At 37.3% G+C, this 16,288-nt stretch overlaps 1 protein-coding gene across 1 annotated transcript in view; it reads right to left on the bottom strand.

Moving 5' to 3' along the window:
- Window positions 1-16,288, bottom strand: part of rock2a (rho-associated, coiled-coil containing protein kinase 2a) — a 49,901-nt gene that overhangs the window by 17,916 nt on the left and 15,697 nt on the right. The window contains 4 exon segments of the mRNA XM_048205349.1: window positions 694-954; window positions 2,289-2,426; window positions 6,425-6,525; window positions 7,889-7,970. Coding sequence (XP_048061306.1) covers window positions 694-954; window positions 2,289-2,426; window positions 6,425-6,525; window positions 7,889-7,970 — 582 coding nt within the window.

Genomic DNA, 16,288 nt, shown 5'->3' on the forward strand with positions numbered 1-16,288 from the left:
GCCTTATATCTGGAAAGTATCAACCCGTTTTAACACGCATACTGATTCTGGCACTAATTAAAAAAAATATTCCAATTTAAAAATAATCCAATTCAAACATTTTTTTCCTCAGTGTGTAGTTCTGCTACTCTACTCTAGATGGCACTGTAATATCACACAAGCAGTATGCCTTGATTCGTTGGCTGGATTGTGGCAGTTTTGAGTTCAGTGCCCCTGCAGACACAGTAGCTATGAAGTATCTACCATCTCAGAGGTCATTGATGTTGAAAAAATAACTAATGCGTAATGTGGTAATATGTCATGTTTATATTTAAAAGACAAAAAAAATAAAAAAAAAAACAGCTAAAAACCAGCCATGAAAACACAAAAGGTGAACAATAATCTAAAAAATTAATACAGCAAATAAATCAAAATCTTCAGCTTCTTAGTTCTAATATGACCCTATGACCTCTGAACCCACCTGAGCTCTTCCTCATTCAGAGTTAAAGGAATGAGAGGAAGGCTGAGGGTTTTTTTTTTCTTTTCTGGTCCCTTGAGTTTGGACAAGAACTGGCATGTGTTCAAGGTATTTATCATGCAATTACATCCATGGTGAGCTAAAAATCCCTGTGCTCAGAAAGAGAGCCTGCAGTTTTGACAAGAGCCTGTGAACAACTGAAATTTTTGTATTGCAATAACTGTTTGACCCCTCACCCCATCCATTTTCATGCAGGTCCCAAAGTCGGCAAGTTTGAGGTGTCCATAGCGGTCCAGCAGCATATTGTCGGGTTTGACGTCTCGGTGAATAAAGCCCATGGAGTGAATAGCGTCCAAAGCCAACACAACCTCAGCAGTGTAGAACTTTGCCCACTTCTCTGGAACATCATATGTGCTAGTGAGATTGACTAGATCTCCTCCTGGCATGTATTCCATTACCATGAAAAGAGAACGATCATCCTGGAAAGCACAGCACAGCTGAGGAGAAGATGAGAAAGAATCAAGAAAAGAGGGGGAAAAAAGAGAATATTTAGGTTTTTTATCTCTGTAGTCTGATATTGTGTATGTGCTAAAAGATGCACTGATATAATATTTCTGGTCCAGTAAAGATGACAAATAATTGAACTTTTTAAAAAAAAAAAAAAAAAAAAAAAAAAAAAAAAAAAAAAATATATATATATATATATATATATATATATATATATATATATATATATATATATATATATATATATATATATATATATATATATATATATATATATATGTACATGTCTTTTAAATGTATAGTTCTGTTATCTGCTAAGCACATGTAACAACAAATGGTAAGGGGCGTGGCATTTCAGGACGCTTCAGCGAATCACAATACACTGGGCCAGCTAATCAATCTGAGCACATTGCGTATTTCGGAGGGAGTGGCTTCATAGAACCAGGAAGTCAAACGAGCCGTTCGAATGACAATGGAAACAGAGGTGTAGAATAAAAGGTAAATTATATGAAAAATATATTTTTTTAAAAAACGAAGCATTAAGACATCTTAAACTGCGCCCCAAAAACACACTCAAGCCTAGAAAAAAACCATTGAACCACCCCTTTAAAAGTTTAAAATCTGAATCTGAATCTTTGCTGAAAAACTAAAAGCGTCCCATTTCATTATTATTTAAATGTGATCATAATAATCATAACAGAAAAAAAAAAAAAAAAAAAAAAAATCACTACCGTTTAGGGTCGATAATTTTGTTTTTGTTTTTGAAAGAAGCCTCTAATGCTCAACATGGCTGCCTATATTTGAATAAAATACAGTAAAAAAAAATAATAATGTTGGGGATATTATCAAAATTTAAAATAACTATTTTCTATTTTAATATATTTTAAAATTAAATTTATTACTGTGAAAGCAAAGCTGAATTTTCTTCATGTTACATGATCTTTCCAATATGCTAATGTGGTGTTCAATAAACATTTCTTATTAACATCAATGTTTAAAACAGTTTTGCTGCTTAATATTTTTGTGGAAACTATGATGCATTTTTTAGGATTCTTTATAACAATGTAAAAGTCTTTACTGTCACTTTTAAACACTTTAATGCATAATTGCTGAATTAAAGTTTAAAATTAAAAAAAAAAAAAAACAATTGCATAGTCATGTGATATTTAATGTCTGGAAAGAGCATTTTCGTTTTACTCGTATCAAACCATAGCAGCTATTTGTATGTGAAAAACAACTGCTGTAGATGCAAGGGATGTGTACACACACAAGACATGTTTGTGGATTGAGGGGAAAAAAAAAAAACTATGTCGGCACATCTTACCTGTACGACCCATGGGCTGTCGGCAAATGCCATGATGTCACGTTCCTCCCAGAAGAAGGCAGAATCTGAGCGTTTGATCATTTCAAACTTACTGAGCACCTTCATTGCATACACCTTCTGAGAGGCCTTATGCCTAACCTACAAAAACACATCACAACAAATCCACATCACATACCTTTTGTGAGACTTAATTCATTACTAAAACACTCACAAACCACATTTTCAATTTCTTGTGCCTCACTCCCAAAACGATTTAAAAATAACATCAGTGAACACTCTGTGAGAGGCTGTTTTGCCTTCAATACAGACATGGCCACATTTTAAAGCACCCTCTGTTGTTGTGCTTTAGGTGCAACGCACCCACACAGTCCCTGTCAGACAACTGACAGAAGAGAATACTGGGTAATCATGTTGTTTTTGTCTGCAGGCTTGTTCAGACTCATCCCACTGCATCTCTCCCCTGACTATCACGAACACACACCCAGAGTGACGACACAATACAAAACTACACACGGTCTCTCCATCTTTTATACATCTGACATGTAAATATACAGTTATATGGGGTCATTAAAGAGGAAGCACACAGAATTGCTTGCAGCTCTTGGTACAACTGCACACACTTAATGCATACATACAGACAATTACACATTACATTTATTTAAAGTGTGGCTGTTAATAGATTAAAATACAAACCCGATTCCAAAAAAGTTGGGACACTGTACAAATTGTGAATAAAAAAGGAATAATTTACAAATCTCATAAATGTATATTTTATTCACAATAGAATATAGATAACATATCAAATGTTGAAAGTGAGACATTTTGAAATGTCATGCCAAATATTGGCTTATTTTGTATTTCATGAGAGCTACACATTCCAAAAAAGTTGGGACAGATAGCAATAAGAGGCCTGCAAAGTTAAATGTACATATAAGGAACAGCTGGAGGACCAATTTACAACATATTACGTCAATTGGCAACATGATTGGGTATAAAAAGAGCCTCTCAGAGTGGCAGTGTCTCTCAGAAGTCAAGATGGGCAGAGGATCACCAATTCCCCCAATGCTGCGGCGAAAAATAGTGGAGCAATATCAGAAAGGAGTTTCTCAGAGAAAAATGGCAAAGACTATACTGGATGCCCGTGACCTTAGGGCCCTTAGACGGCACTGCATCACATACAGGAATGCTACTGTAATGGAAATCACAACATGGGCTCAGAAATACTTCCAGAAAACAGTCGGTGAACACAATCCACCGTGCCATTCACCGTTGCCGGCTAAAACTCAAAACAAAAAAGAAGCCATATCTAAACATGATCCAGAAGTGCAGGCGTTTTCTCTGGGCCAAGGCACGTTTAAAATGGACTGTGGCAAAGTGGAAAACTGTTCTGTGGTCAGACAAATCAAAATTTGAAGTTCTTTTTGGAAAACTGGGACGCCATGTCATCCGGACTAAAGAGGACAAGGACAACCCAAGTTGTTATCAGCGCTCAGTTCAGAAGCCTGCATCTCTGATGGTATGGGGTTGCATGAGTACGTGTGGCATGGGCAGCTTACACATCTGGAAAGGCACCATCAATGCTGAAAGGTATATCCAAGTTCTAGAACAACATATTCTCTCATCCAGACGTCGTTTCTTTCAGGGAAGACCTTGCATTTTCCAACATGACAATGCCAGACCACATACTGCATCAATTACAACATCATGGCTGCGTAGAAGAAGGATCCGGGTACTGAAATGGCCAGCCTGCAGTCCAGATCTTTCACCCATAGAAAACATTTGGTGCATCGTAAAGAGGAAGATGCGACAAAGAAGACCTAAGACAGTTGAGCAACTAGAAGCCTGTATTAGACAAGAATGGGACAACATTCCTATTCCTAAACTTGAGCATCTTGTCTCCTCAGTCCCCAGATGTTTGCAGACTGTTATAAAAAGAACAGAGGATGCCACACAGTGGTAAACATGGCCTTGTCCCAACTTTTTTGAGATGTGTTGATGCCATGAAATTTAAAATCAACTTATTTTTCCCTTAAAATTATACATTTTCTCAGTTTAAACATTTGATATGTCATCTATGTTGTATTCTGAATAAAATACTGAAATTTGAAACTTCCACATCATTGCATTTTTTATTCACAATTTGTACAGTGTCCCAACTTTTTTAGAATCGGGTTTGTAATTGCAATTAATATCACTCGTGTAGTTAATTTGAACCTGCTCATATTTGCCTTAATATGTATTTTGTGCTTTCAAAAAGTGATGCATTCTGGGCCATACAATGTCCTATTAATGCTGCAAATTGATTTAACTGTGTAACTCATGTGTGCTATTATACAATGACTGAGCTTTGATAATTTAATTGCATCATACAAAGACTCTTGAATGTCTTTTACCAGAGTATCTGCAGGGTTTTTAAAATCAAATTTAAGGCTTTTAAGACCTTTTTTTTAAGATCTGCACAAATAAAATGAATGCCGTATGAGCAGAGTAGGACCATGTTTATGGTAAAAACCATAAAATGACTGTAAAAGCCATGATTCAAACAACTTTACAGTTCAAGTACAGGTTTGGACAGAAACAAAGTTTTATAAAATGATAAACCTCAGAATGCACATTTGCTTCTTTTCGATCCACCAGTTAAGAACACCACCAAATGCAAACCGCTTATAGAACGTGCAACAGCGACATGTATTTACTTTGAACATGCAGCACTCGCATTTAATTAAACACATTAAGCCATATCGTGATTCCTGTTTTTTCATCATCAAATTTAAGACCTCTTGACCTCTTTAAATAATTTATTATTGTACTTCTTATACCACCTAAGATATTTAAGTATTTTTAAGGCTTTAAATTTGATCAATCTGAATTTAAGACTTTAGGCCAAAATTTTCGTATGTGTTTTTTCGTAATCTTGATCCTAAAAATTCGTCATGCACAGAGATCTTGCACACTGAGTCTGATGTGTATTAATGAATCCGTTGCGAAAAAAATTTGCAAAACAATACAAAATGGAGTCTTCAAGCAGTTATAATGATTTAATTGTCCTCTCTTCTTAAAAATAGAAAATAGTGGGTCCATCCAATCCCGAGATTGCGTAGAGAGAGAGAGAGGAAGGAGAGTTCCACCTCATCAAGGAGCTGAGTGATTATCCTGAGTGTTTCAAAGTTTACTTCAGGATGTCAGTGGCTCAGTTTGATGCTTTGCTACTGGCACAATCTGTCTTTATATTCTGTCTCTTTGTATTCCGCACTTTGTTTGTCATACAGTGCTGCTGCTTTGTGCTGTAGACGATGTGAATCACTTGTTAGATGGCACTCTGGATTTTGGTGTTCGCTTGTACGGTGGCTCTGAATAGTCAAAACGTCTCTCAAAATGTGTGCCACGGATGCGAAAAACGCAGAAAAATCGAACCTGATCCGAAATTTCTCATGACGGATGAAAGTTTCAGAGGCAGTGTGTAAACATGATTGACATAACGTGAGGTTGTATTTATTTTTTAACGTGCAGAAATTTCGGATGCGAATTTCGAACTCAGTGCGCAAAGACCTTTAAGACTTTTAAAAGACCCACAGGGACCCTGTTTTACTTCCGTTAAAAGTCCCATCTAGGTCTGATCTATAAATAGTCTTAGCATTTATTTAGTCATAAATTAGCTAAAATATTATGACACCAAACAGAACACAAAGATACAGCTAGATGTCAAATTAGGTCAATGGATTACTATTAAATTGAACAACATTTAACATATATTCCAAGTGAAACGGAATATTGAATGAGAAAAATACAGGACGTGACTTTTTTTCCATTAAGAACTGATTGGATCTAGAAAAGTGGGCGTTCCATTCAGCTCGCTGTCAAAGTTCGCAGCAGGCTGACCGTTGGAGGGGATGTTCTACTCAAGCCGTCAAACTGACATCATCAAAGAAGGAAGGCCATTCCAGAGGGAAAGTATATTTTTAGATTTTGATCAAAGATTACAAAGACAAAAAAATGTTTTTTTTTTCAACTTGCACAGATGAATTTTTACCACAAGACTAGTAATGTGCACTAGTAAATGGGGTCAATTTTGATTTCATGTCAACACATATGCACATACATATTATCCTGAAATTATCTCACACAAACACACTCACCAACTGGACTTCTCCGAATGCTCCTCTACCGATCACCTTCACTCGGTCAAAATCCTCTGGCTTCATCTGGAGCTCCCTTATATGGCCCATAACCTTCTCATCTGTACACAAAACGAATCAAAATCACATTTCCTTGGTCATATCATGATTGATGAACTAGAATTTGTTTTTTGGTGATCTCTCAGGTCTGTAAATGGTAATGATGGTTACCATATCTATGCATCCATGTCAAAGTAACTGAAGTGTTTTCAAATATTTATATATTTTAGTAAATTCTGTGTACATCTCATTTGCTATCATTAAATTGTACTATACATTATCTGTATTATTTGTATGTTATCTTATACACAAACATATTTGCATTATAATCGGCCTACAACCATAATGCTTTCAAGACATAGCTTCTGGCAACTGAAAAACCCATAATGGTGTACCACTACTAAACAATGCTCCATTGTCATTGTCAACAAAAAAAACCCTCACAAATCTTCAGTATATACTGTAAAGCTTTGTAGTTATTCATTAAAATATTGAGAACATCAACATCAGGAATGACAATTATCAAAGGCCAGTAGAGAGGATTCACAGTCTGGATGAGAGGACTGTTGAGTCACACTCTCTCGTCCAAACCGCACATTATAATGTCCGTACAGCCCTATGGTCTCCATGACAACAAGCAGAATCAGGAACAAAATCGGGACAGAATGTGATAATTAGTCAAAACTTTAATAGCGCATGAATAGAGCACACAGTCACAGATGCATTCACAAAAGCACTGAATTTAAACAAATATCAAAAAGATCACTTATGACAACAATCTGAATATTAAATTATTAGCCACAATTATCAAATTAGATAAACCATCCATCATCCATGTTCTATGTAGGGGTGAAGGGATGTTGAAGCCTAACCAAGGTTTATTGGTCTGTAGACAGGAAGACTGGATAGCCAGTCCATGGCAGAGCTAAACTTACAGCAACTAGTATTTCCAGACAGTCTCCAATCAAAATACTAACCAAGCCAAACCTTCACCTTACAAGAAAAGGTTCATGATTGTATAGCCATAAGCTCAATGTTGGCAGATAATTACAAATTACATTATTTTACCATTACATTATCAATGAACCACAACAAGAAACATTTCCTAAAAATGTCCTGTATTAAACTGCATTAAAGTCCTCCATGACTATGACATCACATGCATGCCATTTCTTCAGACCAAAGACACGAAAAAGTTTTCATTTTATGTGTTGACAGTTCATTATTTATGTGATGAGCTTGTGTTTTAAAGTGAGGGGCCCAAATTAGGAAGAGCCACTCAAAACAATTCAGTTCAGATAAATGCTGTTGACATTGTAGCAGGAAGCAGTCTCGGTGTAAAACAAGATGCTACCATTAAGTATTTCCTTCAGCCACAGAATAACACAGAACAAAATCTGCAATCTCTTAAAAGCAGATACTCACATCTGTTCAAGAAGGTCTCGATGTTCTTATTTTTACGTAAGGCCGGAAAGTCCAGATCTAAAACCAGGGCATTCATGGAGTCCTGAAACAGAAATACAAACACTTTGAGTAAAACATTAAAATAATGGTCTCCATTCAAAAAGTATTCATACAAAGTGTACATTTTTCTTAAGTTTTTCTTAGAAATTATACATTTCTATTCATGGATTCCATTCATTTTCACAATGCTACTCATTTATTTTGACCACACCTAATGCTAAAATCGTTGCTTGCTACCTGATGCACTTCCGTTATAGATTTAGGCCATCTTGCCAATTTTCTAGGTAGCACAAAAGATAGTGGTTCATGTGCTCTTGGCATCTCATACAGAATCAGAATTGGTACATGAAATGACAGGCATTTTATATAAAAAAAACAAACAAACTGTACAACATTAACAATTTAGGAAACTAACCCCATCTGGTTACTGTTTTGTAAATGTCTATCAGTCTGAAAAGACATGGGCAAAAACAATCGAGCTATCAAGTGGTATCTCTTATTTAAGCCTTAAGTGGAATGAGCAACAGGCATACTTCAAGGACAGGAAGTTAAATGGCAAGGCAGAACTTCTAGCCTGAAGTAATCTTAAGATTGATTACTCAGCAAGGCTTTATAAAAAAGTCAGTAGATAATAAAAGAACATTCACTTCTGCTGACGAAGCCTGACAAGTCATTCATCTTTTTTTATTATTACTGCCTTTGTTACCCAGAATACATTTCACCTTTTTTGGGCATCTGGATGATGTCCTGTCCTGAGGGAATGTAGCGTATAATGAACGGAAATGCATTTAAAACAATTAAGCAGACGCTGAGACCACCAGGCCCATAGATTTGTTCCTGCACATGCTGAGGTGACGGCCGGTGGTTACTGCACTGCTGTGCTTGTAAAGTGATTTGAAGCAAGACCAGGTCTGTTGTGACCGACATACCAGGCATGGTCTCGCTGGAAACCCTTACCGGAAAAGCAGTCGGAATGTCCAGCAGCCACACCTCTCCCCCTCCTCTCCATTTTCACTCTCTCTCCTGCCCTGCCTTCAACTTCCAAAATTTCTCCACTCCTTACTGCACAGTATGAAATCTTATGGACATCTCTTTTTCTTCTTAAGTGCATCTGTTCTCTCAGTTCACTCTTTAGCACTAGATCAGATATTACCAACACTGCGAACATGGCGATCATTTTAGTGCACTTTTTAAATCAGGCCATTAAGTCGCATAAAGTCTGCACCAGTAGGCAATTTTGCTCTATGTCATGATTTGCGAGTACCAGCATAATAAGTGTGCTTTCACACTAGCACTTTTAGTGCGCACCCGGGTTTAGAGTTTGTTTGTTTGAATGATGTGAATGCTGTTATCCGTACCCGAACCGTACCCAAGTCTGCCTAAAAAGGGTAGTCATGGGTACGGTTCATGTGAACTCCAGTAGGGTTTGCTGCTGATTCAAATGCAATCGTACTAAATCGTGGAAGTGAACAACTCCTGATGCCGTATGATTTGATAAAATTGTGTTTATGTGTGTTCTCACTCACTTTCCTGACAAGCGTGACTGACACACTACAAGCAAAGAGAGAATGTATCTCTCATCTGGGCTCACCTTAAGCAGAAATGGACACCCGCATTCTTAGTAACATTTGCAGAACATTCTCAGCAGATTGACACAAGTGCCATTATGTGCTGACACCTTGGAAACAAAACCAAAGGTTCAAAAAAGAACAACAAAAATGGCGTAAACAACTATCCATTTTGGTGACTTCTACTTCATAGTGGTACCTAGCAACATGGGCACACAGCTGCAGCTTGATGACACAAATGTACCTTGGTTCGGAACCAAATAATTTAATGTAAACAGAGACCAGCGGGGAAGGGGGAGCAATTGAACTCTGGGTCGGACCAGCCAATCGAACCAAGTGTGATAGCACCCTAAATCTTGGTTTATACTCGTCATGTCCGCACAAACGTGAAGGTGCACAAGGCAAAAATGACATCACTGCGGTGTGGGCGGTCGTGTGCGAGACCCCAATTTACATGCCGGTTTGCACAGCACTTTTTGTAACTTTGCGTACGGCTCCGCTTATGAAGATGCATGACTTTCTGGCTGAGCAGATGTGCCTGTACTGGCCATCTTACTGGCCCTCGATTTGCACTTGTCTAAATTAATGGTTTACATTTACAAAATGAGCCTACACTAGCAGAAATATGGACCTTTATTTTCATTAAAAGGGCTTGTTTAATAAAAATGTAAATGAAATTAAATGAAAAAAAGTTTAATTAAATTAGAAAATATTCTTAATACATTGTTGTTTAATTTAGTTTTATACATACGTTCTCATATCCATATATTTTGTTCTAATGTCACAAGTAATAATCTCAGGGTTTACTGGGTTTTGCACGATTCTTTGGTTCTTTTGTAGTGTAGGTTTGGTGAAGTGTAGTAAAAACAAACGTGTAGTTTACTACTTCTCACCACTGCTTCCTGATGTTTTAGAGGACAATTACTCCGAGTCGTCCCCAGTTGTTTCAAAGAATAGTACAACAGCGAGCACGTCATTTCATGAATATTTTTATTAAAGTGCCCCTATTATGCTTTTCAGATATTACCTTTCATGCAGTGTGTAATATAGCTGTTTGTGTATACAAATTTGCATAATGCCCACCTTCTTCATTGGCTTCAATGCCTACTTTGACCCGTCCTCAAACACTGTAGCTTAGTTTGTGTCATGTACATGTCGAGAAGACACTGTTTTCTGCACTGCAAAAGCTAATTTGATTACTTTATACAATTTATGTTGTATTTCTACTTCTAGTGCTTAAAGTTGAGCACTCAAGCGTTGATGATGAGTGACTATTCAGTACAGCCGCATATGTTTTGGATGAAAAGAACAGACTATCTCCCCAAAATGCAGAAAAGCTCAAATTTATAAAGAGAATCCCACCTTTCCTACTTAAGTAGGTTGTAGGAAGGAAGGACACAGATACTCAGCACTTTTGTGTATCAGACTACTTATTTTGTTCATTTAGGAGTTGCAGTGTTTATTTTTGTCCTCAGATAAGCATAAGCTCAACCTAACCTGAATGATGCACAAGAACAAACCTCTTCCGGAAGCTCAAACGTGCTGCGTAACCATTGAGGTTCATTCTCGTGTGTTATGAGGTTTGTTCTTGTGCGTCATTTAGGTTCGGTTGAGCTTCTGCTTATGTTTGCTGATCAATGTTTACATGTGAAAAAAGCCAAAATTAAATCTATTCGTAAAATAAAGCGATCAAGTTTCTTCAGAAAATTTGGACTAAACCACTGAATTCATATGGATTCGTTTTCTGATCTCTTTATTAGCTTTTTGACGCGTCAAAGTGTCAGTTGCAAAGGCAGTCAATAAAGGAACAGACAGTGTTTCTGTGTTTTTCGCTATGTATGTTGGTAATACAAGGAAAAGAGAGAGAGTTTATGGATAATATTTTAATGCACACTTGCAGTGTTTTATTAAGCTCTTACAGTGATTTTCTAGAGTGAAAACGGACGCTTCATCCTTTCTGTGAAGTACAATAAATGTCATAAAACTCATCTGTATAGTTTTGGTCATCATTCGGATGGTACAACAGGCCTGTACTAATATAGTGGATTAAAAACAAGAAGACAATAGTTATAACCGTAATTTAACTAAACTATACCTGTTCTATCTCCATGCAGCATATACAGTATTAGCAGTTTCTGACATTATAGCGCGTATCGACTGAATCCTGTCACCGGAGAATCAGCTCTTGAAGCTCCGCCCTCTTAGGCCGAGCACAGCAGCTCATTTGCATTTAAAGGGACCACACTAAAACGGCTCGTTTTTGCTCAACCACTAAAAGTGGCCATTTTAACATGCTATAAAAAAATTATCTGTGAGGTATTTCGAGCTAAAACTTCACATACACACTCTGGGGACACCAGAGACTTATTTTGCATCTTGTAAAATGGGGCATAATAGGTCCCCTTTAAACCTAACCATACGAAATCAACATACTATACCATACTATAATCAACACCATGTTTCCCAGTATAGGGCACTTACTTAGTTCAAATATAAAACTTCTATTTAAGGAAAAACACACTGTCTATCTCTAAGCACACACAGACAGGAAATGACACCTGCCACCAGAGGCTCTAGTGAAACTGCTGTAGTGTCACAGTGCAGTTTAGAGATGACATCATTTATTCCTGCACCCCCCTCTCTAAACAGCCATCAGAGACATGAAACAGAACATACCAAAACACGCCAAAGTAAACATTTAAAACATAAGGATGGTCTGAGGTGTGCTGAAAATCCCACTCCTCAGTCCAGAAATACAAGGGGCCACCGTTACTAGACGACCCATGAACACACATGTAGACCACCTGTACAAACACCAACATACGTCAACCACACTGGATCTTCAGGTTAACACTGCAGCTCCATTTTCAATCCAATACATGAAGAGTTTCAACTCTCTGCATTGCTTAAATTTTAACCTGAATGTGTGTCATTTTTGCACCGCTCATGTGCCATTTTGCACATTAACCTGCGACAAGCATTTCAACACTAACCTTTAACTGAAAGTTATTACAGAGCTGAACAAACCACTTGACATGCAAAAGGTTAAACTTGACCTTCAGCCTCCACATCTTATTTCAGGTCCACAGGCTGGGCAAAAGGTAAAATAAAATATAAAAATAAAATAAAATATAAAAATAATTTTGAAAGCAATATGGGTTGCACAGACCATTTTATGTTGACTTTAAAGAATTAATTCTGTTATTACTATACACTCAGTCATTCCAGAATTAGAGGCCAGTGAGTGCAGGCAATTCAAAATAAACGAAATTCAGTTTAATTAAGTTTAAACTTACACAATTATTTATTTATAATATTAAGTGTGTGCGCATCACAATAGTTCTAGTTTCCTACAGTTCTAAGCACCATTGAAGTATTTGAGAGTTGCCCAAAAACAACCTGCCGAGACGGTGGGGAAAACCCTTTCTGTGTCATTCAAACAGATGTGAAGATTGCTTTTCCTCCATGAATGAAGTGTTTGACTGACTTATAAGTAGAGATGCCCTGATACTAATTTTTTCAGCTGGTACTGATACTCAGTTGTTCTTAAAGGGGGAAAAAAAAATAATTCGCTCCTAACTAATGCTGTAAACTATACAGGGAACCCTCTCCTTTTGTACATTACTATAATATTAAAAGGTTAAAATTAACAACAGTGCTTTTAAATACAACTGCTATTTATTTTCAGGTATAATAATTACACTCAAATAAAAACTGAAATGTTTGTATACAACTCATTTGCACATAAGGTAGTTTTCATAAACACTTGTCTTCATGACAAATGTATTATATGTAATTAACAGTACATACTAAGGATGTATAACAGTTCACATTACTCGCGGTTTGGCTTGTATCACAGTTTTTCATGCTGGCCCTGGGCCATCGGTCAGTCCTTATTGTCAAGCCCTGGCCAGCACTTTCGTTATTGTTTTGTGCCTGTCTAAATTAGCACTGAGTGCCTGTTTAAACACAGAAGGCAATGTGTGTTGTTTTGGTCTCACCTGCGATTGTGTGCTATCAACACCCAGGTCGTAACGCCATAAATGACTGGTCATATTAAAGCATACGGCACTCGCATCGAACAAAGTTTACAAAGAGTTACAAGAGAATGATGCTTTGAACATCCCTGTTGTAATGTGTTTGGAAGCCAGAACGTTCCCAGAGCCAGACAGGAGATTTATATGATGCACGCAGCGGCTCTAACAGTAGCTTGTCTCCTCCGGTTGCCTTGCTGAACTGCAACACGTGAGGAACTGTGATAATAGGGACACGCATGCAGAGCGTATCCGACAGAAACATGCATTAGCGGTCTGTGTTATGCGTTGTTGTCTTTTTCAACAAATCATAATATAGATCAGATTTGAGATTAACCGCGGTGCAAGTGCATGCCGAACTGTAGGTAGAGAATGGTACGGTTTGATTTTTTACAGAGAATTGTTACACCCCTAGTAAATACGCTCCACTCTAGTGTTTTTATAGCTAACTAATGAACTGTGAACATTGGATAACTTTTCTGAGGGAAATGAAAAGTTAAGTGACATTGTTCACAAGCTGTTTTATTGAAATCTTTACTAAAACACATTTCTCATGTTATGACATGATACATTTTGGTAGGTTGTACTTTATCTTTCAACATACCTTTTGATGTTCATGCATGTTTTTTGTGCTATAACTTGTATTAAAGTGGATGAAAAACTCACGCTCCGCAATGCGGCTTGGACTGAGCCGCTACAGAGTCACATTTAACGGCATCAAATTGCCATTTATTGTTTGCATTTCATAAAATTGACAGAATTTGAAAGATGAGGGTTTGTTTCTTATCAGAAGTAACAAAGCACAAAGCCTTTTGCGATTATTGGATGGGAGGCGCGCTACAATTAATGTTTGGTGTAGGGAAAAACTGCGAACCTGCCAAACCTGGCTTGAACTACAGGTCATTTATAGGGTCAAACAGAGCCTGTTTTACCCTGGTCGTTCACACCTCAAAGCTCAAAAAAGTCGGTAAAAATGGGTGTGTAAAGCTCTGGAAAAGTGGGAGTGTAGAGGGGGGGAAGAGGGAAGAGAACAACCAATGAAACACAGAAATAGAACACACTCATTATACAGAATAATGAATATTAATATATGAGCATGGAGAGAATGACAGCAAACTCCCAAGCACAAGGGAGAAATGCAAAAGAATATTTAATAGGGCTAATAATAGGCTACTTTGATTACGTTTCCGAGCACTGCAGTCTCAAAATTAGTCTTTTGTCTATTAGAATAATCGTGTCGTTGCGTTCAGATAGGCTACACCACTGTATCAGTGTCCAGTTTGCACATATAATTCATTTGAAGAAGACTTGATGAAATATGTACACCCCGTGCTGGTTAATGTTTGGCACAGGAGAATGTGTGAAATAAAAACTTTAAACACGGATACTTTATTCTGTATGAGCAATGAGCCACGTGGCTAGTGTTGTTAAACTCATCGCGGAGCTCCGCGCTGAAAGCGATCATATGCGCGCTACACCAGTATATCATAACAATCGTATTTTTCATGTGTTCGTATTCAAACTCCAGTTCTGACCACATCGTGGGCAAAATATAAACACTCATGTGCTGCTGTGCTGGGGGAAACACGCACACTGCTCGAGTGTCCGAACGCAGAGGTGAATGAGGCGCAATTTTTTGAAATTTGAATTCTCCGCTGTAATGCGATCTCATGCGAACATGTTTTCCATTTGTGCTGGTAGATTACAGCAAAAAAATCCAATGCACCCAAACCTCTGCTCTGGTCGCGTCACAGGAAAACACATTGTGTTGTAGCACAACACCAACGATATGTCTCTGAATGACAAGAGACAGAGGCGAGAGAAGTGATACTTAATGTATAATACTGCAATTATAATCTTATGCATACTACAGCGTAGTGATTGGACTGAATGAGCTTTAAGTCATGAATAAATACAGAAACTGTTGACGTCAGCATGTTCGACCAGCCCATACTTGGAGCCAATCAGCACTCTGAATCCTGCCGGTGGTACACGATGATGTCAGATTTTGTGACGTTGCTCCGACTTTGATTTTCAAATCTCATTTCAACTTAAATAAAATTAATGAGTACCTTTAGTGTTTTCAATGATGTGCAGCCTATACATATCTGTTCACAGCTCAAAAAATGTGTTCTGGAGTTTCATGACCCTTTAACATCACTATTTTTGAATCAGTGCACCCCTTCTTATAAATTTCTTTAAGATTTTGTCATTATTACACTGAGCAAACATTATAAAAACTGTCAAAACGACAAAAAAAACAAACTACAGACAAAATGACCAAAAAAAATTCTAGAATTGACCTATTGTTTATTATACTGTTTATCATTTTGAGATGAGGGAGTTAAGACATTAATGAAAAAACAAAACAAAACATGGTTGTTATGAAAGATGCATGAAATGCGTAAGTGAATGCAAAAGACAAATGAAAACACTGAAACATGAGTGGGAGTTAAAAAATACTGCATCTCTGCATTTTAACATTACCTCATACACACATACACACACAAACTGTGAGTCACTCCCAACTACACACACACACAACCTTCAACACTAACTGCAATAATGACAAATGATTATCCACGCTTCAGTTAAACCCGCAGACATCCTCTCGCTCTGACACTCCTTTTCATTCTCACACCTTCACCCTCATGTTGCTGAAAACCTTAGTTTATCAGCTGTGTGTAACAATTAGTTGTACACTGATATAACAAGCTGATTAGCTGACAGATATTTAGCAATTTGAAATAAGCATCAGC

Source organism: Megalobrama amblycephala, linkage group LG10 (assembly GCF_018812025.1).
Source record: "Megalobrama amblycephala isolate DHTTF-2021 linkage group LG10, ASM1881202v1, whole genome shotgun sequence".
In the NCBI taxonomy this organism is placed as follows: Eukaryota; Metazoa; Chordata; class Actinopteri; order Cypriniformes; family Xenocyprididae; genus Megalobrama; species Megalobrama amblycephala.